General features: G+C 40.5%; 1 protein-coding gene across 2 annotated transcripts in view; it reads left to right on the forward strand.

The window, feature by feature from the left end:
• The window catches only part of EEIG2 (EEIG family member 2), a 90,249-nt gene that overhangs the window by 49,637 nt on the left and 17,804 nt on the right, over positions 1–22,808 (forward strand). For both annotated transcript variants that reach the window (XM_046645863.1, XM_046645862.1), the window contains exons 2-5: positions 7,517–7,637; positions 12,453–12,482; positions 17,345–17,461; positions 21,395–21,441. In XM_046645863.1, the coding sequence (XP_046501819.1) occupies positions 7,566–7,637; positions 12,453–12,482; positions 17,345–17,461; positions 21,395–21,441 (266 nt within the window). In that variant the 5' untranslated portion in view covers positions 7,517–7,565. The remainder of the gene's footprint in view (positions 1–7,516; positions 7,638–12,452; positions 12,483–17,344; positions 17,462–21,394; positions 21,442–22,808) is intronic.

The raw sequence follows: 22,808 nt of genomic DNA on the forward strand, positions 1-22,808 counted from the left end.
TTGTCTGTCAGTGTTCTCTTGCAGTTCATTGAGTTTCTTTAAGATGATTATTTTGAATTTTTTGTCAAGCAGTTTGTGGGTTTCAATTTCTTTAGAGTTGGTTACTGGTTTCTCATGATGGTGTCATGTTTACCTTATTCTTCATGATCTGTGTACCCTTGTGTTGGTGTCTGTATGTTTGAAGAAGTAGACACTTCTTCTGGCCTTTACAGACTAGTTTCAGCTGGTAAAGACCTTGTCCTTCTGGGTCGTCAGACTGATGGGACTACCTCTGGGATAGTGCTCAAGCTGGGCTGGAGCCAGATCATATAGTTGCTGCTGGGTCTACAGTCAGGTCTGTTTGGCTGGCCTTTTACCAGGAGCATGGCAGGTATGGTTCCCATGGGGTACCCAGGCAGACAGGACTGCCTCTGAAACCATGGTCAAGTTGGGCTAGAAACAGGTCATGTGGCTGCAGTCACGTCCACATTTGACAGACCTGTTACCAGACTCATGGACAGATGTAGCTCCTGCTAGGTCCCTGGGTGGATCCATAGGTGGGCATGACTACCTCTAGAACCACAGTAGAGAAGAGCTGGAGCTGAGTCACAGGGCTTCTTCAGAGTCCACAGTCTGGTTCAAGGTCAGCGAGCCTATTATCCAGGGCACAGACAGACATGGTTCCTGCTGGGTCCCTGGGCAGGCAGGACTGCCACTAGACCATGGTGGAGTGGGGCTGGAGCAGGTGCATGGGGCTGCTTCAGGGTATGCAGTCAGGTTCTGTGGTCAGTGCCCCTGCTACCAGTGGTGTGGCTCTTCTTGGGTCCCTGGGCAGACAGGACACCTCCAGGACCACAGTTACATGGGTCTGGAGTCAGATCATGAGGCTATTCTGGGTCTGTGGTCACTGGCCCTTTTACTAGGGCACAGATGGACGTGGCTCCTCCCAGATCCTTTGGTGGATGGGGCTGGTGGCAGGACTGCCATCCCCTGGTTGATGGTGCTAGAGCTGAGACTACAGGGGTCAGGCTGCTTCCAGGTCAACAGACAGGACCACAGTTGGCCTTGGCTGTGGACCTGGTAGCAGCCATGTGGTCCAGCTCCAGCCCCACTTGACCATAATCCCGGAGGCAGTCCCATCAGTTCGGGGACCTGGCAAGAGAAGGTCTTTACCTGCCAAAACCAGACTGTAAAGACTGGAAGGGGTGTCTGCCCTTTCAAATGCACAGATACCATGCAAGGATCACGAAGAACCAGGTAAACATGATATGACCAACAGAAACTAATAAACCTCCAGTACCAACTGAGGTACGGGCCTACCTTCTTAAAGCAGCGCTTGTCAGTCATGGGCTCCACTGGGGTGTCACAACCTCCTACCTAGAACCCAAAGCTCCCACAAAGCCAGTTTTGTCCATGGATGTCAGTCAAATGTTGTTACTGTGGGAGAACGAAGGCTGAGGATCTCTTATTCCACCATCTTGCTCCATAGAATAATTTAAATGAGGGGAACAGGACCCTAGGATTCCTAGAGTACCTACCACAATGTGAGTAATATCTGAACTCTGCAGATTCCTTTATTTGGGAGTGTTTGGCCATAGGCTTTATCAGTTAAGATTTAGTTCAGCTGCAAAACCCAAAATAAGCATTTTAAATAATAAGGTTTAAGAAGTCTGGGAGGAGCAATCAGGCAAGAAAAAGGAATAAAAGGAATCCAAATAGGGAGGGAAGAAGTGAAACTCTCACTGTTTGCAGACGACATGATCTTATATATAGAAAACCCCAAAGAATCCACTGGAAAACTGTTAGAAGTAATCAACAACTACAGCAAAGTTGCGGGGTATAAAATCAATTTGCATAAATCAGTAGCATTTCTATACTCCAGTAATGAACCAACAGAAAAAGAACTCAAGAATACAATACCATTCACAATCGCAACAAAAAGAATAAAATACCTTGGGGTAAATTTAACTAAGGAAGTGAAGGACCTATATAATGAAAACTACAAGGCCTTTCTGAGAGAATTGGATGACGACATAAGGAGATGGAAAGACATTCCATGTACATGGATTGGAAGAATAAACATAGTTAAAATGTCCATTCTACCTAAAGCAATCTACAGATTCAACGCCATCCCAATCAGAAGCCCAATGACATTCTTTACAGAATTAGAACAAAGAATCCTAAAATTCATATGGGGCAACAAAAGACCCCGAATTTCTAAAGCAATCCTGAGAAAAAAGAACAAAACGGGAGGCATCACAATCCCTGACTTCAAAACATACTACAAAGCTACAGTAATCAAAACAGCATGGTAGTGGTACAAAAACAGGTGCACAGATCAATGGAACAGAATTGAAAGCCCAGAAATAAAACCACACATCTATGGACAGCTTATATTTGACAAAGGAGCTGAGGGCATACAATGGAGAAAAGAAAGTCTTTTCAACAAATGGTGCTGGCAAAACTGGAAACCCACATGTAAAAGAATGAAAATTGACCATTCTTTTTCACTATTCACCAAAATAAACTCAAAATGGATTAAAGACCTAAAGGTGAGACCTGAAACCATAAGGCTTCTGGAAGAAAACGTAGGCAGTACACTCTTTGACATCAGTATTAAAAGGATCTTTTCGGACACCATGCCTTCTCAGAGAAGGGAAACAATAGAAAGAATAAACAAATGGGACTTCATCAGATTAAAGAGCTTCTTCAAGGCAAATGAAAACAGGATTGAAACAAAAAAACAACCCACTAACTGGGAAAAAATATTTGTAAGTCATATATCTGACAAAGGCTTAATATCCATAATATATAAAGAACTCTCGCAACTCAACCACAAAACATCAAACAACCCAATCAAAAAATGGGCTGGAGACAGGAACAGACATTTCTCCAAAGAAGATATACTGATGGCCAATAGACACATGATAAGATGCTCATCATCGCTGATCATCAGGGAAATGCAAATCAAAACTACACTAAGATATCACCTTACGCCCCTTAGAATGACAAAAATATCTAAAACTAATAGCAACAAATGTTGGAGAGGTTGCGGAGAAAAAGGAACCCTCATACACTGCTGGTGGGAATGCAAACTGGTGCAGCCACTATGGAAAACAGTATGGAGATTCCTCAAAAAACTAAAAATAGAACTACCATACGATCCAGCCATCCCACTACTGGGTATTTATCCAAAGAGCTTGAAGTCAGCAATCCCAAAAGTCCTGTGCACCCCAATGTTTATTGCAGGACTGTTCACAATAGCCAAGACGTGGAAGCAACCTAAGTGCCCAGCAACAGACGAATGGATAAAGAAGATGTGGTACATATATACAATGGAATACTACTCAGCTGAAAAACAGAACAAAATCATTCCATTTGCAATAACATGGATGGACCTTGAGAGAATTATGTTAAGTGAAATAAGCCAGCAAGAGAAAGATAATCTGTGTATGACTCCACTCATATGAGGAATTTAAAATTATGGACTAAGAACAGTTTAGTGGATACCAGGGGAAAGGTGGGGTGGGGGGTGGGCACAAAGGGTGAAGTGGTGCACCTACAACATGACTGACAAACATTAATGTACAACTGAAATTTCACAAGATTGTAACCTATCAATAACTCAATAAAAAAAAAAAAAAGGAGAAGAAGTCTGGGAGGAGACGTCTATTCCAGGGCTACATGGTTGTTGGGACCCATCTTCCTTCTGTCTCTGTGCTTCACCATCACATAGCTTTTCCTCAAGGTAGCCTTGTGGTCCAAGATGGCTCTTGACACTCTAACCATCGTGAACATTAGTATCATCATCTTCAAGGAGTTTGGCTCTGAAGAGAAAGAGAGAGGTAGTAAGTAGATGGGAACCTGGGGTTATGGAGGTGTATTTTTTTTCCCTTAAGACTTAGTGTCATGTCTTTTATGAAAACCTATTCTTCATCTCTGTTCTACATTATAATTTCAGTTATCTGCCCACATTTATGATGCTATGCTGAAGTTTTTTAATCTCTTATTTCTTCCCAAGCCCACGTGACTTAATGTTGCCTTCCTCCACTCTCTAGCCAAACTAGATTAATATTTCTGTAAATACTCTGTTCCTGCTTGCTTGTTTTTTAAGAGAAGCACTCATATACAGAGTTCACTTGATTTCTCTTATTTTTGTTACTCAGGCCAAAGCTGCCCTCCATTTATGCAAATGGTAGCATATACTATTTGGTATATAAAGCCTGCTACATTGTAAGAACATTTTAGACTAGGTGAAAATCTAAAAATGTGTTTCCGTAATTAGTATTACTGAGGAGTTGTTGTTATTTCACAAACAAATGTAAAGTAACAGAACATAAAGCAAGGTTTTAGGGTTTTGCAATGAATATTAATAGATTTTTTGTACTTATGACCTAATTCCTAGAATAATTGACTGGATAACATTTTAAGATACCATTCAATTTTCATATATTTGCCAGTAAAGAAATTTCTTAGATTTTTTTACAGCAATTAGAAAAGAATGGCTTGCAACGTTATATACTTTTGTTCCCATTTTCAGATTCTTCAGTATTTGACAGTGTTTTGAATTTGTTAATTTGGTTTTTATTTTAACAAAGTCATAAATGCACACAGTTTAGAGTCTAAGTTCTACAAGGCGTATTGTGAAAACCTACAGTCCCCAGCCACCCACCTGTTTCCCACATGGCCTGACAGGAAAGGATCCAGGAGAATAAATACACTGACTTCCCTCCCCTCCTGCCCTCCATCCTTCTGGTGTTTGTCCCTTTAGCACATTCAGAGGCAGAGGCAAGGGAGCCTGGTTGATATAGTCCATAAAGGCCAGCCTGTGGGGCCACAGAGAAGGGTAGAGTGGATCAGGAATAACAAATAGACAATTAAGCCCAGTAATTTTGATATTTATGAGTACGTTTTAGTTTCCTGTATGTTCTTTTTTTATAGCATCCCATTCCTATGGGGTAGATGCAATTTCTGTCTCTCTGAGAAGCTTTTTTCTTCTTCCAGCATAGACTCTGTTTTGTTCAAGTTGCCTTTTGCTGTTTGTTTTGGTCTCTGTCTTTCATATTAAGAGACTTTCCTCAAGTTTCTGCTCATATGTAACTGTGAGGCTCTAAAGGTTCCTTAGAAGCTTTGTGCATGTGGAAAGTGTTCATTCACTCAGGTTTTTACTGTGGATTGAGCTGGCTGAGCCATTTTGTTGGGAACCTTCACATCCATCTCATTACATCTTTTCTTTGAGGCTGACTGGATTCCCCAGAGAATTTTCCTCCCACATCTTCTGGAAGAGTATATGCCTGGCTCTAGCATTTAAGGGACAGGTTAGGGGAAGAAGGTTGCAATTCTGAGCATTCAGTAAGTCATCTTTCATCCCCCTCCCCGACCCCATGTAGCCATGCTATCGTGCCGTTTCCGGTGCCTGCCCTCAAGTCAGGTAGTGCAGAGATCCCTCTATTTTACCTTGTCATGAGAATAAATCTCAGTCTTCTGCAGGAATCAGGGAGAGAATCTGTTGAGAGTCTGTTTCTAAAACAGTTTTCAGTCAGTCCTTCTACCTTTTGTCCTTCCTTCATGCTGCTTCAACACCAATTTAAGATTCCCGCTCCTAGCTTTTACCATTACCAGCTTACAGCTTTCTTTGATTTGCTACATCAGTTACCACTTGTTGCTCCCTGGCCACTTATTTTTGTGTTCTCTCTGGTTCTCTTTGTCCTTGTGAGGTGATGCCTTAAAAATTAAATAGAAGGTTTTGGGGAAGGAGCAGAGGCTAATACATGCTTTCAACCTGCCATCTCTGACTAGGAGTTTTTATGTAATTTTTTTAATGTTGTCTCTGATTCCTGATCATACATCAGTGGTCTCAGTGACAGGAACAACCCAGTACCCTGAAGAACAGCTTACTCCTGAAGGGTCCAGCACATCAGTATACCTGCATACCTCTTTTGGGAGCTCTGGAGGGCATGGCTAATGCCTCCATCAAGTCTTGAGACCACGAGATGTTGAGGGAAGCAACAATAAATTCTGGTTTTATTTTTCTCCTCTTTGTTATTTTCATTATTCACTGATTTTCTTTGAAAAAATTCATTTATTTTTGAGTTTACAGGTTAACTAATGGTAATCTTACTGGGGATACCTCATGTTGCCTGATCAATACCTCAGATCCATCCTTTGCCAAATAACTCTCATTCTGCCTGTGTTGTGACCGTATAAATTGCACCCCTGCTGGATTTCAAGGGAAACTCCCCTAAGAACACATAGTCATTCTTTTCACTTCATCATTCATTAAATCACCTAAAGTTTCCTAATGAAAAAAATGAAATATATGTGCTTCTCTCCCATTTGTGTATCTGTTTATATGTAAGTAAGTAAACATCCATGTACTTACCACACACAAACACATACTTGTTTTTTAAATTATATTTGCTTTACAATTCCTGTTCTTGGATTTCTGTGTATTGATGGAGAAATCCATAAAACCAAACTGATTGGTCCCAGTACAGATTCATTTATTCACTGAAGCAGCTGCAAGTTGACTCCCTACCACATTCACCATGTTGGTTATTGCTAACTGTCCTCAGCCTTTATTGAAATTTCCAACTCACCCCTCAGCCCCTGTCATTCTGTAGAAGTAACCTCACCAATTCCTTTCCTCAGAAAATCGAAAACTGTTGAACGTGGGCTCTCTTGCCTTTCCCTTTTGCTCTCTCCAACTGTCTCTTTATTTTCACCCATTGTCTTTCTTTAATTCCTGTGTTAGAGGAATAATTATCCTTCCTTTCTAAGGCTAAACTCCCTATCCTTAGACATAACAGTAGAGGGAACAGCATGGTCAAAGGACTGGAAACTTGAAAGAGCAGAATTGTTGGGAAAATATAAATTTTCCTTTGTGGACAAGTAGGCTTTTGAGTTAAATGGGCCTGATTTGAATGTTAGTGCTGCTGCTTTCTATCTAAATAACCTTGAGTTAACTTTTCTCCTTGTGCTTCATTTTCCTTGGCTATAAAGTAGATGCCAGCTACCTCCTAGGGTTGTTGTGAGATTAAATAGTCTGTCCTAAGCTGTCAATAAATGGTAGCTGCTGTTGTTGTTATGACTGGAATAGGAGTAAATCTGTGACAGCAGTTCATTTTAGAATAAGTGTTTATATTTCTGTCTCTTATACTAACTATGAGCCCTACAAGGTCAGGAACACTGTCATTCTCATCTCTATATTTTAAACACTTAACATATACGCAGCACACCTAAAATAAACATGTATTGTGTGTTGAATGAATAAATAGTGAACCTTCAATTTATATTGATTAAACTGATAAGTAAATTCACTTTTTTTTCGGTTTCTGGGGATAATTAAAACTTTCGAAAGATTTTCAGATCACCTTGTCAGGAATTTGTTTTCTTTTTCTTGGTGTTTCACTGTTTCCAAATCCTGGCTTTTAATGTATCACTTTTGCATTATAGACTTGAGTGAAAGGGTGTGTGTGCTTTTTTAACATGCCATCAATAATAGTTAATTAACTGGTTCTTTTTTTTTTTCCTTCAGGGAGGTGGTGCAAGCAAACTGTGTTCACTGGAGGAAGAAGTTCTCGTTTATGTGCAAAATGAGTGCCAGTGCCACCACGGGCATCCTCGATCCTTGCATCTACAGAGTATCTGTGAGGAAGGTATAAAAATAGCCTATTACTCTCCCCTTTCAGAGACCATAATTAATTTCCATAGTCACTGACTCACTTTATTTAGCTCTCCTTTATCATTAGAACTGGTGTATGTAATTTTGCTTCACACTTACAGCAATAATTTAAATTACTATGAGACACATGTGATGAAGAATCTGAAGTTATAAATTCAAATATTACTCAAGAACCTTATCTCACTATCATTATACATACATATAAGTATATGCATATCAGTATTAACTTAATATAAGTATTAACCTTATTTGTATTATTTGAGGGGCTGTATATGTCTATATCCTGCCATTCATTAAATTCTTCTTTGTTAGGCGTTGTTTTAGGGATTTCACATAAATTATGTCTAATAACAACCCTGAAAATAGTGTATTTTTTCCATTTTCGGGAAAACCAAGGCTCAGAGAGCTTGCTACTTGCCCAAATTCATGTAGCTAATAAATGGCAAAGTAGGGACTCAAACACAAATCTTTCTAATTCCAAGTCCATGTTTTCTTTTTCATATATTTCCTTTCCACGTGTTAGGTTGAGGCATATTACCAATCTACAAAAATGGCCATCTCAGGTGGTTCAACTTAATACGCATAGAAATATGTGATCCTACCTTTTTTGGGTGAAAAAGAAGAACCCATTAATCACCACTACTAGTGAATTAAACTACTGGCTTTAAAATGTAAACTTTGTTTTGCATTTTATGTGCATTTTTTTAAATTACCAAAGTAATACGTATACATGTTCAAAAATTAAATAGAGATGGACTTAAAATGAAAAGTAGGAGTCCCTTGCCTTGTTCTTTTCCAGTCCAGCCTTAACATCCTTCTGTATTAGATAAAAAGTTGTGTTTTTAGCTCTCTTTTTGATTCTGCTTTTTGAGTAAGCTGATAGCACTATGATGTGTGGGATATATTTTAAATTCTTTTATATTGCTCAATCTACTTAGTTAAAATGTAACATAACTACAGGTATACATTTTATAGGTTTTAAGACTTTAATGAAAATAGACTTGTAAAATTGTCGTGTTTGGAGCAGCAGTAACTGAGTTGAGGCTTTCCTAAAGGACGCATAGTGCAGTGCAAGTGCCTATGGCATCATTCTGACCTGAGTTTGAATCCCAGATACGCCATTTACTAACTGTAAGACCTTAGGTAATTCTCCGTGTTTTTTTTTCCCCTTCTTCTTCTTCTCCCCCAAGTCCCCCAGTACATGGTTGTATATTCTAGTTGTAGGTCCTTCTGGTTGTGCTGTGTGGGACTCCACTTCAGCATGGCTTGATGAGCGGTGCCATGTCCGCACTCAGGATCTGAACCAGTGAAACCCCAGGCAACCAAAGTAGACTGCACAAACTTAACCGCTCGGCCACAGGGCCAGCCCCTTCTCCTGACTTTTTAAAAATCGGTTTCCTCATCCAAATAAGGGTATAATAATTGCTTCCTCATGAAATTGTAAAGATTAACTGAGATCTAAGTAAAACATCCTACGTTTTTTCCCTTCTCACTTAATTGCTGCTGCTGTTCTTTCATTAAAACTTTTCTAAATGGAGTTCTAATCATGATTATTGAGAGACGATCATTCAGTTTTTGAATTTTAAGAAAAAGAAAACATATAACCAGTTTAGAGTAAAGCATAACTGCTAATTAAAGAAACTCAGAGTCTATTTTTAAAAGAAGTAATTTTTTTTTGCTAAGATAGGACTTGTTCATCTGAAATAAACCAGTTCCTCAGATTATGATGGTTTGATATATTAGTTAGGGTATGTATGATAAGCTTCTGAAGCAAATACCCAAATACACAATGACTTAAACAAGATAGAGGTTTATGTCCCTCTTGGTTAAGAGCCAAGGAATCCAGGGCTGGTAGTGCAGCTCTGCCATCTTCCCCATGTGGGGCCATCTTTAGATCCAGGGGAGCACTCCAGTCTTCTTCTCTCTCAACCAGTGAGAAAGGATAAAAAACCTCATGAGAATAAAAGTAAGAACCCCTAAAGAAAAATGAGTAAACTCAACTTTATGAACATTTTCTGCATTGCAGAAAAATACCTTAAGCAAAGTCATAAATTAGGGGGAAATATCTGCAAATCATGTCAAAGGACTAATTTCCTTAGTATGGAAAGAGCATCTTCAAATAAATCAGTAGAGAAAGATCAACAACCCCTTAGAAAAATAGGCAAGGGACAGAATATACATTTCACAAAGAGGAGAATATAAATAGCTTTTAAACATGCAAGAAGTTACTCAGTCTCATTCACATGCATTAAAACTACAAGTAAGATATCATTTTTTACCTGTAAATTTGATGAAGATCAAAAAGTTTGATAATGTACTCTGTTGCGTAGGATGCAGGGAAGCAGTCAATCATCAGTCAACAAATATGTGAGTTCCTACAATGTGCTGGATACTATTGTAGACACTGAAAGGACAGTGATGAACTGGAATGAATTCCTGTCCTCAAGGACTCGACCCTCTGGTTGGAGTGGGGGAAGGGTGGTAGGAAAGACAGACAGTAAGCAGGTAACCAAATAAGATTATTTTAGATATGATAAGTGTTATGTATAAAATACAATGAGGTAATAGAGAACAACTTAGGGAGAGGAGATCATTTTAGAAAATTGGGGAGGGGTCAGTGGAGACTTCTCTGAAGGGTAACATTTGAAGAAGAGGCACCCATATAAAAATGCAGAGAAAGACCATTCTGAAGGAGTGGGACCTTGTCTTAGTCAGGGTTCCCCAGAGAAATAGAACCAATAAAGTGGAGATAGCTATAGCTATAGCGATAGCTATAGATACAAAAGAGATTTATTATAAGGAATTGACTTACACAATTATGGAGGCTGAGAAGTCCCACAACCTGCCGTCTGCAAGCTGGAGACCCTGGAAAGCTGGTGGTGTAGTTCCAGCCTAAGTCCAGAGGCCTGAGAACTGGAGAGGCAGTGGTGTACATCCGAGTCCTGAGGCCTGAGAACCAGGAGTGCTGATGGTGTAAATCCTAGTCCGAGGACAGGAGAAGACCGATGTCCCAGCTCAGCCAGCCAGAGAGAGAGAATTCAACCTGTTTCTTCTATCCACGCCCTCAACAAACTGGATGATGCCCACTCACACTGGGGAGGGCAGTCTGCTTTACTCAGTCAGCAGGTTAAAATGTTAATCTCATCCAGAAAGACCCTCACAGACACACCCAGAAATAATGTTTAACCTGACATCTGGGCACCCCATGACCTAGTCAAGTGGACACATAAAATCAGCCATCACAGACCTGAAAGTAAAAAGGCCTTGTGTTAATTTCCTAGCTGCTGTAACAAACTGTGTGGCTTAAAACAACAGGAATTTATTGTCTTCCAGTTCTGAAGACCAGAAGTCAAAACCAAGGTGTCGCACACAGCCCGTGCTTCTTCTGAAGGCACTAGGGAAGAAGCTGTTGCATGCCTCAAGCGTTCCTTGGCTTGTACACGCACCGTTCCAGTTACACGACTCTTCTCCATTTGTGTCTTCACGTCACTTTCCCTCTGTATCTGTGTCTGTGTTCAAATTTCCCCTTTTTTATAAGAACACCGATCATATGGGATTAGGACCTCATTCTAACTAGATTGCATATGTAAAGACTCTATTTCCAAACAGGATCACATTTTGAGGTACCGAGGGTTAGGATTTCAACATATCTTTTTTGGAGGGAGGAAACAATTCAATCCATAACAGGCCCTAAGATTATAATAAACCTGGGGACTTATGCTTCTGAAATTAAGGGACTAGCTTGTTACAGGCTACCCCTCCATCTGAGAATAACCAGAAAAGCTAGAAAATATTAAAAATAGCTGTTTGAGGGGCTGGCCTAGTGGCGTAACAGGTAAATTTGCACGCTCTGCTTCGGCAGCCTGGGGTTCACTAGTTCAGATCCTGGGTGCGGACATGGCACCACTTATCAAGCCATGCTGTGGTAGGCATCCCACATATAAAGTAGAGGAAGATGGGCATGGATGTTAGCTCAGGGCCAGTCTTCCTCAGCAAAAAGAGGAGGATTGATGTCAGATGTTAGCTCAGGGCGAATCTTCCTCAAAAAAGAAAAATAGATGTTTGAAGGCATCACAGGCTGCCAAGTTAGTAAGGACTTGAGAGGCATAGAATTATAGACAAGGGAAGTGTAAAGAGATCAGCCTGACATTTAGCATTGCTTTTACCCTCAAAGCAGGTGCTAATTTGCAAGCAGTAATTTAAGAAGCTGAGCTGAAAACAATGACTAAGGCTAAGAAGCTGAGCTGAGATTCCAGCAATTTTATAAGACTAAAGGGACAAAAACTGGAGTCCAGGGCACATATATATATATATAGTGTGTGTGTGTGTGTATGTATATACACACATGTACATGTAAATGCATAGAGCATCCTTTGAACAATTCCTAAAAATTGATCACAGTGGTTGTCTCTGTGGGGTTTCAACTATTGTTAAAATCTTTCTGCAATGTGTTAATATGCTTAGCTAAGTAATTTAACCTTTCTTTGGTGATTCAGGTTCTTGCAATGTGTCTAGAACACTTATTGGCAATTTCTTATTCAGCAAATAGATAAAATATTAGCTTGTCTTCTCACCATTTGTCCCTTTCAGATTTAAGTTAAATTCTGAATAAAAATTCTGGTCATTCAGGTGGAGGGGTGGGCATCCAAATAGTTGGATTTCAGATCTTCAGAATTTTACTGTCTGTATTTGCCAGCATGTAAATGTGTACTTCAGAATTATTTGACATATATTTAATTTTAAATCTTTAATTGTATGCTAATCTTATCATGTTTTCTGTCTTTGACAGGAATTAAAAGGTGGAAAAGCTTATGCAAAGGTAGGTACATGTTTTTTAACTTTTTTGAAATTTGTAATATCACTCATTGCTGTTTATAAGCTTAAAAATTAAATGGTTTGCTCTTTTAATTGCTGTTCAAGTTGGCTGTTTTTAAACAAAGCAAGTTGGAGATTGAACAGTTGGATCCAGCGATAAATTACAGGCCTTTTCTTTCTATATGCTGATTATGGGATGCTATTAAATTTCAGCTTCCCTACTAGAAGATGATCTCTGGTTTGCATTAAGCCATAGCATCTGTTAATTCAATCTCCTCTGGGAAGGATTCCCAGTCCCACCTCCCCCCAGTGAAATAGGATCCCTCCTCTGTGCTCTCTTAGCACGCTGTATGTACGTGATCATACTGTCCTTTATGTTTTTTAGCAATATGGAATTATGAATGAACGTGCTCACCCTTTTGCTGAATGGGAGGAATTAGTAATTAGTAATACTGCCAGAAGCCCACATACTCCTCTTTTATTTCCAGTTTCTGTGATGGTATCTCCATCCGTTCACTCATCTGAGCCAAGGACCAGGGCGCTAGTTTCAACCATCAGATCTACCTAACTCCCTAAAACTAGTTAACTGCAACATCTGTTAGGATGCTCTTTGCTACAAGTAACAGAAAACCCTCCTCACCTAGAGATTTTTTCTAGTCTCACAAAACAAGTAGACGTGAGATAGAGCTGCTCCAGGATTGGTTAATCCACTGGCTGAAGAACATCATCAAGAACCACTATTACTTTTCTCTTTCCACTGTTTCATTCTCTATGTGATGACTTTGTCCTTGGCTAGCTCCCCTCATGGTCACCAGGTGGCTGGCTGCTCAAGTTTTAGTTAACCCATTCACATATGACAAAATCCAGCTGTTTCTCCATGTATGACTTTTTTTGAGTGAGAAAACTTTGCCTAGTTTGGCCCTCAGAGGACTTCCGCATACCTTTCATTGGCCACAACTGGATCATATGCTTACTCCTAAATCCGTCACAGACAATTAGAATGATTGCCATGGTTAGCTTAGACTAATCACAATTTAACAATGAGCTAGAGGTTGGGTTACTTTTCTTGTGCACGTGGATGACTAAGAGTGGATGCTTGAGTAAAATCAGGACTCTGCTAGCAAAGAATATTAGGGCATTGAATGGTGGGCAGGCAAACAACAGGATCTGCTGTGATTGACAAATCTTCTTGATTTCTCCCTTCTAAAAAGCTTTCGAAACCATCCCTTCTCCCCATTCCCAAGCTACAGCCTTAGGTTATGCCTTCATTAGTTCTTATTTAAAACCTGCCTTGGGCTCCTTTCCTTTGTTCTCTGCCTCTGTTGTCTCCCTTCAGTCCATCCTCTATATCACCAGAGTGATTGTTCTAAGGTTCAAACATGATTGTATCTTTCCCCGACTTTTAGTCCTTCAGCAGCTGTCTGTGGCCTGTAAGGGAAAATGAAAGGAAAAGTCTTTAACCCAGCATAGTAGACCCATCATGGTTTGCAAATCATCTCTCTGCACACGTGCATGCACTCACACACATTCTCACTCATCCTTAGGCTTCAGACACACTGCCGTCGTAAACCTCCTGGAGTGTACATGCTATTTTAGCCTCTCTGCCTTCAAACTTGATGTTTTCCCTGCCATGCGTGTGCTTCTCCCTCCTCTTGTCATGTCGACTCATGTATCATTAAAAACTCAGCTTAGTCATCCCTCCCCATGGAGAAATTTTCTTTTCCTCTCTTCTTGTAAGCGTGCCTTCCTCTATCATAGCACTTACACTTTTTTATAGGAATTTCTTTTCTATCTTCGCTTATTAAACTTTGAGCTCCTTGAGAATAGGGATGATTTACATTCCTAATGCCTGACATTACCTGGAATGTAGATGCTTGAAATTATTTGCCAAATGAAGTAGTATCTACCTCAGATCTAGCTAATATTTACATATATATGCCATTTTAATGAGATAGTTATCTCAGTGAAGCCAAAGAGAAAATCATAAGGAAATATGGCCTCTCTGGTACCTCACTAGAATGTAAGTTCTTTCAAGACAGTCTTTGTCTTTCCTGTTCATCACTGCTTTCCACTGTCTAGAACAGGGCCTGGCATATAAAAGGTGCTCAGTGAATGTGGACTTTCAGCCCGAAACCTCACAGCCTTCATTGGTAAACATCACACTGAGATACCCAGCTTTTAATATACTTTCTTAATGGGAGCTGACCAGCTTCTTTGTTTTTTAACTTGCATTAGTCTTAGTGACACTGTAATACAGCATTCCAACAGTGGATGGTAAGCCAGTGGGCTGTTTTTTATTCCTCAAATATGTATTAACTGCCTACCATGTGCAAAGCACTGTTCCTGGCCGTGTTCTAAGCACTGAGGATGGCAATGAATAAAACAGACTGAAACCCCTGCCTTTGTGGAGCTTACATTCTAATGGAGGATTGGGGGACAGAGACTACACAAAATAAATATGAAATGTGTATGTAGATGATATGATGACAACTGCTAAGGAGAAAAATGAAGCAGATAAGGGGTAGAGGGCAACAACTACAGGGGAGGGGAGGGGAGGGAGGAGGCAGGGCGTGTTCTAGGATGGTCAGGGAAGGCCCCTTTAGAGAGATGGCATTTGAACATAGGCCTGAATGGAGTGAGGAAGAAAGCTACAAGAAGATCTAAGAGGGAATGTGTCAAGCAAAAGAACAGTAAGCCTTAAAGGCCTTAACGTGGTTGGGCATTTTCAGGGAAAAGGACATTGTGGCTAGAAGAGTAAATAAGGAGGAGAGGGGGGAAATGAAGTTGATGAGGTGGCCAAGGGCACAGGATCAGAGGCGGTCAACACAGACAACTCTTTGAAGAAGTTTTGCTATAAAGGAGAGCAGAAAAATAGTCCGAAAGACTGGAGAAACATGTGGAGTGAGGTTTTGTTTTCTTTTGTTCCTTAAGATGGGAGAAAATACAGCATATTTTGTGCTGATGGAAATGATCCAGTAGAGAAGGGAAATTTTAGAATGCAAAAGAGAGGGAGGAATTCCGGAAGCAATGAACTTGAATAGGCAAGAGGAGGGCACTTGACCTCAGATCAGAGCACAGCCAGTTCACTTACAGTAAGTGGGAAGGTGAGTACAAAGGCACAGATGCAGGTAGGTGAGTGGCTGTGGCTGGCGAGAAGAGCTTGTGGAAGGTAAGTGAAGTGCTCTTTTGATTGCTTTTATCTCTGAATGAAATAGGAAGCAAGGCATCAGCAGAGTACAGATAGAAAGGAAGTGTTGGAGGTTTAAAGAGAAAGGATAATGTACAAAATAGGGCATGTGGATGATGTGTGATCGGATAGGCATGTGAGTCTTCACATGCTCATTTGGATGTGACTTTGCCCTGGACACATCCAGGCTTTTGTGCTGATCTGTCAGACCCCTAAAAGGCAATAAGACCAGAGTAACTGTGAAAATTAGGTAGATGTTGCCTATGGCTTGATGTGTTCTGACTTACTGCTTTTGGGGCTTGTGGCCTTTCAACTGATCTCTAAGTTCTTATTCTTCGTTCTTTTTGTACCAGTTAAAAACTACTAAAAAAATGCTTCCTCCTGCAATTAAAATCTTCATCTTTGAATGCCATTCATATGTGCCCAATGTGTGTTTTAAAATCTTAAAGCAGGCAACTTAGAATCACGCAGTGTTTGCAGTAGTTAATACTTTTTATTATGTATTCAGAGAGATATGCTTAATTAACTGCAAACTCAGAATATGTTTTTGGTTAATAAAAGACTCTATATACACTTAGTCATGTAGAACAGACTTAGTTTGTAAAAAATAAATAAATAAATAATGATATAATGGGGTTGATTTATTGTACCACTTGGAAACAAGAAGTAGGGTTGAGCAACATCAGAGGAAAGACTGTCGGGCAATCTCTGGTAGCTGTAGAAATCGGGGACCGAACCTGGGTAGTAATAAGAGGGAGGAACAGGTTTGAGCTGAACTCCTGGATAGCAGCAGAGAGGGTTGGTGTGGGGAAGAGAGAAAGTAGGGTTCATAAATAGAGATTCAGCTCAAGGGAGATGAAGGAGAAGGGGCTTGTACCAAAGAAAGTGTGTCATACACCTAAATCATTCTAGTTCTTCTGTGGAGAATGAGAATTTAATAACCTGCAACTATCTGCCGTGACCAGTGGTTAACTGGGAATAGAGCCAGAACCAGAAAAGAGAGAAAAAAGTCTGATCAGTTTTCTGTGTGTATGCCAAATGCACATGATTGGTCTGCTAGTGTGTCCCATAGTGTGATGTGAGTGGCACTGCTGCTCGCAATGATTTTAGTTGTTTGATATGCTTTATTTTTACTTCAAGAGTTATATATTTTAATGTGTACAGAAAAAATATATTTTTAGCACCTTAAATCTGGGATTTCAAAGATTGTATTGTTAGGGGGGCCGGCCCCATGGCCGAGTGGTTAAGTTCGTGCCCTCCGCTTCGACGGCCCAGGGTTTCTCCGGTTTGATCCTGGGCGCGGACGTGACACCGCTCATCAGTCCACGCTGAGGCAGTATCCCACATGCCACAACTAGAAGCACCCACAACCAAAAATAATACAACTATGTACTGGGGGGCTTTGGGGAGAAAAAGGAAAAATGAAATCTTTAAAAAAAATAAAAGATTCTATTGTTTAAGACAAGAGTAGAATAGGTAATAAGTTTTTGCAAAAAATGAGCCAGTTTAAAGACGCATATTAAGCCGATAATAGAACGGTTATTGTTAAGAAGGGAAAAATTGGAATGACTGAAGTTTGAGAAAACTAGTCTAGAGCATGGCTTGAATGTTTATTTTAAGAAGAATATGATAGAAGCCTAGTAGATATTCTATTAATATAATTCTCTTTCTTTTCATAGCTGGGCTTTGCAGATCTAAACCTGGCAGAGTTTGCTGGATCAGGAAATACCACGCGTCGCTGTTTACTGGAAGGCTATGATACCAAAAATACAAGACAGGATAACTCCATTCTTAAAGTAAGCACGATTCAGGATTTCCCTGGCAACACATGAGGTTCTCTGCCTTTAAATAAGCACAGGTATATACTGTCAAGGGCGAGATGAGATCAACACTGACATCATACACTGACCGCACCCCTGAAGTACTCACTGCCTAGGGAAAAGAACTATCCAAATCGCAGAAGCAGTGAAAAGTAACAGATGTTTACCTTCACGATCCTAAGGTGTTTCTCTCTGTTGCTGTGAACATTCAGGGAATGATAAACACAACTACAACTCTGAAAATGTGAAAATGTATGACATGGTTATTATAGCCAGTTCATTCCTTGCACAAGTTTAGCAGCTGTAAAGAACAAGGAATGTATAGTTGAGGTGGGGAGGAAATGGTGAAAGAAGACAAGGAGGAAGTTAGAAAAATAACATAATATAAACTTCATTGCACGTTATGCTGATTTTGTGGTTTTATGGTTGTCTCTGTATAAATAAAAAATTTTCAAAGAACTTGCAGTTACCTCTGTGAGATAGACAGGGTTGGATAGATGGGGATAGATTATCTCCATTTTGTAGATGAAGAAGCTGAGACTCAGAAGGTTAAGTAGTCGGTGGCAGAGCTGAGACCAGAATGCATATCTTCTGCCACCGGTCGATGGTCTTTTCATGTTACCATGCTGTCTAAGCACCAGACTCAAGATGCAGACTACACTATTCATTCTTGGACTGATCCTGAACAAGCCGCTAAATTCAGTTTCTTCATATCTCTCGTGTAAGAAAATGGATAATTACTCTCTGAATTACAGTATTTTCATTGGAAATTGAAATAACTTTTTAATTTCAGACCCCCACATTCCTTAGGGCCAGCTCATGGAGTAGTTTCCTTCTGGCTCCCCATTGGTCCTTTCACACCATTTCTCCCACTTTGTCTACAAAAACCATACTCTTTATAGATCACACTGTTCAGCTCTCACTCTCTCCCCTCCCAATCTCTGTCATCTCCCGGCCACTTACTCTCTCTCTCTCTCTCTCTCTCACCTTCTCTCTCCTACTCAGTGATGACTTAGCTCCTGCTCCCAGTTTTTCTCTCCATCCCTTCTATTATCATTTTTTTGGTGGCTTCACCATCTGTGAGGGTGATCTATCCTTGTGGACTGTCTTCTTTCTATAATCTCTCCGTCTAGCTAGTCTTATATGTGCCTGAGGCCTCTCAGGTCCTTAAACTCCTCGTTTCCAGCAACCTTTTCTTTTTCTTCATCTCAATTCCTGCTCCCATGGTCACACTCTTCACTTTCTTACCAATAGAAATTTCCCCACCTTGCTAGAGGGGAAGGGAGAGGGAGGAGGGCCAGAAGGGTGACTGGGCTCATGTGTATGGTGATGGCTGGTCATTAGTCTTTGGGTGGTGAACATGATGTAATCTACACAGAAATCGAAGTATAATGATGTACACGTGAAATTCATATAATGTTATAAGCTAGTGTTACCTCAATAATAAAATAAAAAGAAACTTCACCACCTCCACAATTTCAATTTAAAGTTTTCCTCTCTCCTACCACTAACGCTTATGGTTCCAGTCCTCTTGGTCTACTACTCACTTAGCTATCCTTAACCTTACTGCTTCTCACTCTCTGTTAGCCTCCACTTCCTTTCACTTCCCTCTTTATCCAGCTTGGATTCCATGGCCCACGATTATTATACCCTTAAGAATACTCCTTGCTCCTTTGCCCCCATCTCCCTCCATTGCTCTCGCCTGAGTAATCCCCAATCCTAATCAAACTCAACTCTCCTCTCTGGGTCTGCATCCTAGCTGCCCAACATTGCTAGAAAGATCCCACAGTCAGCAGAGCTGACGTTGCTGAAGTCATGCTCACCACCATCAAGTAATTGTGCTCTCCTTCCTTTGTGAGCTTCCTTTCCCAGTTTCCCAGATATTCTGTTTCATACTTTTCCTCTCCTTATATCTCCATACACCGCTCTTGCTCTCAGCTAATGGTCTTGCTTTATCCTTTATTGAGAAAATAAAAGCTTTAAACTCAAATTCCCTCCTCTCCCCATCACAGAATTTACAATTCTTCCTGTCTCTCCAGCCCTATTACTCTTTTTGTCTCCTGTTACAACGAAGGAAGTGTCCCTCTTCCTGTTAGAAGTCAGTCCTTCCTCTTAGGTTCTAGAATCCAAAGCTTGCCTAAGCAAGAGCTTTGGCCAGTAGATTATCCCTTCTATTAATCGTCTCTCCTTCTAAGGAACCATTCTCATTAACATATAAAGAAACAGCTCTGTATCTCCTGTATTTAACAAAAAACAAAAACCAACTTATTGGGGCTGCCTGGTAGCACAGCAGTTGAGTTCGCACACACTGCTTCAGAGGCCCAGGGTTCACCGGTTTGGATCCTGAGTGTGGACCTATGCACTGCTTGTCAAGCCATGCTGTAGCAGGCATCCCACATATAAAGGAGAGGAAGATGGGCACAGATGTTAGCTCAGGGCCAGTCTTCCTCAGCAAAAAGAGGAGGATTGGCAGCAGATGTTAGCTCAGGGCTAATCTTCCTAAAAAAAAAAACAACTTCTCATCCCCTTCAACCACTGTCCCACTTCTCTATTCTACTTCCCTACACAATTTCTTAAAGGCTGTAGGTACCATCTCCATCTCCTTCTTGAGACATTCGGGATATTCAAGAGTGCTGTTTTGAATGGAATTGGAAACCAGGTTGTAGAGCTCTTTGAAAGAAGAGGTGATGGGGAAACCAGCATAGCAGGTGTAGGTCATGCTTTTGATAAGTTTAGCATTTAAAGAGAAAAAGAATAGTAGTGGAGGCACTGGGCTGAAGGGATAAGGAAATGAGGTTATGTAAGAATACTTGGGGGCCAGGACTGTGGCCGAGTGGTTAAGTTCATGCACTCCACTACTGCAGCCCAGGGTTTCGCTGGTTTGGATTGTGGGCATGGACGTGGCACCGCTTGTCAGGCCATGCTGAGGTAGTATCCCGCGTAGCACAGCCAGAGGCCCTCACAACTAGAATATGCAACTATGTACTGGGGGGCTTTGGGGAGAAGCAGGAAAAAAAAAAAAGAAGATTGGCAACAGATGTTAGGTCAGGTGCCAATCTTTAAAAAAAAAATACATGTCAGCCATTAGGTGGAAAACATGCAATAATATATATATATATCCAGTTATTCATTAAGACCGTGAATTTTAGTATTATGCAGTCCTGGGTTCAGATCTCAGCTCTACCATTTACCAGCTACCTGATCTTGAAAATATCGCTTAATCGCCTGGGCTTAAAATGAAAGTATCAATCTGTCACAAGAGTGGTGAAGATTAAATAATGCATATAAAACACTTAGCTTACTCCAGGCACATCATAAATTCTCGAATCATGATTGTTGTTAATGGTATTATTATTATTATTATTATTATTATTATTATTCCCAGAACATAATAAGATCTTATGGCTGATTCTTAAAAGGCACTCAGCAACTAGAGAACAGCAGTATTTCAGAAAGCATTAGCAAAGCTTTAAATTCTGATCTAAAGCTGGAAGAAAAGCCGGAAGCATTCTGCTTTACAAGCCACCAGCAGGCACCCCTTGAAGCATCCGCAGGGCAGCTCAGAGGGAAACATTCCAGATGTTCAAGCACCATGGGAACCTGGGAGGCGAGACAGATAAACCAGACCAGCTTAGCCACACCTACAGGATTGTTACCTGTGAAGCACTAGCTTTCTGTTTCTGTCGTTTCCATTCTGATTTTTACAAATACAGAGTTTTGAATGTTAAAAATTATTTTTAATCTATGTCTATACAAAGCAGCAATTTAATTTAACAATCATTTTATTTAATACTTTCCAAATAGAAAACACTGGACGAGGTGCTGTGGAGATTGTATAGCTTAGCAGAACAGAGCTTCTCCTCTCAAGACATCTTTTATAATCACAGCCTTTATTTTTCTTGTGTTTAGGTTTTGATCAGTATGCAGCTGATGTCTGGGGACCCATGCTTTAAAACGTAAGTTGATGCTCAATAAAGGAGCTATTTATCTGAAAGTGTAATAATAATTTATTTGTTTAAATTTTTACCTTAATATTTTGTAGTGTTTATAGGCTAATACCTTTTATAAATACTAATATCTCCTTTCCTGGGAAACTGACCCGACCCTCATAGAAGTTACTATTACCTATTACCAAACAACCTCTCTAAATTATTTAAGCTATAGGTCTTTTGTCATCTTCAGGTTTTGGGTGAAATTATACAAAGTAAAATTTTTAATTTGACCTCTATGGACTTACTCATTTCTTCAACAAATATCTGTTAAATGCCTTACAGTGTGCTAGGCCCTACTCTAGATGCTAGAAAAACAGCAGTCAAAAAAATAGGCCAAGTCCATGATGTCTTGGAGCTTGCATTGTAAGAGGAAAACAAACAACAAACTAGTCAGTACATATATAATATAAAGATGGCAATAAGTGCTTTGGAGAAAAATAAAGCAGGGTAGGAGGGCCATGGTGGGGAGAAGTGTGGCTATTTTACAGAGAGCAGTCAGGGAAGTCCTCCCTGGTAAAGATGATATTTCAGCAGAGACCTGAAGGAGCGGGGAAGCAGGCCCTGCAGATGTTTGGGGAAAGAGCATCTGAGGTAGAGGGAACAAGGACAAAGGCCTTGAGAGAGGAGTGTGTTTGACATATTCAAGTCGCTGCCAGGACACCAGTGTGTCTAGACCAGAGTGAATGAGGAGGAGGGTAACAGGAGATGAAATCAGATGATAAACAGTCTTGTAGGCCATGATAATAATAGTCTTGTGGGCCACTTATAATCTGAGTGAGATAAAAAGCTACTGGAGGGTTTAGAGCAGAGGAGTAAAATCATCTGACTTATGGCCACTAGGTAGAGAATAGACAATTTGTGGGAGCAGTGAAGGCGGCAAGGGCAGAAATGGTAGATGAGTTAGGAGGCTGTTTCAGGGTTTGGGGCCTGAGTAACTGGAAGAATGATATTTCCATTTGTTGAAATGAGAGAGCCTACTAGAGGAACAGGTTGGGAGCTTGGGCATTGGACGTGTTAGATTTGAGATCCCTGTTTAACATCCAGCCAGACGTGTCAAGAGGCAGTTGGATATATCACTACAAGTTCAGTGGGGAGGCTCAGCCTGGAGATATAAATTTAGGAAATCATGATGTCATCAGCACATAGATACTAGTTGAAGCCATGAGATTTGATTAAATGTCCTAGAGGGAGAGAATATAAATAAAGAAAAGAACCACAGACTAAGGTATGGAACACTCCAGTGTGTTAGAGGTTGGGGAGATAGGGAAGAACCAGCAAAGGAACAACCAGTGAGATAGGAGGAAGGAGCCAAAGGAAAGTACTGGCCTGAG

This window comes from Equus quagga, chromosome 18 (genome assembly GCF_021613505.1).
Source record: "Equus quagga isolate Etosha38 chromosome 18, UCLA_HA_Equagga_1.0, whole genome shotgun sequence".
Lineage (NCBI taxonomy): Eukaryota > Metazoa > Chordata > Mammalia > Perissodactyla > Equidae > Equus > Equus quagga.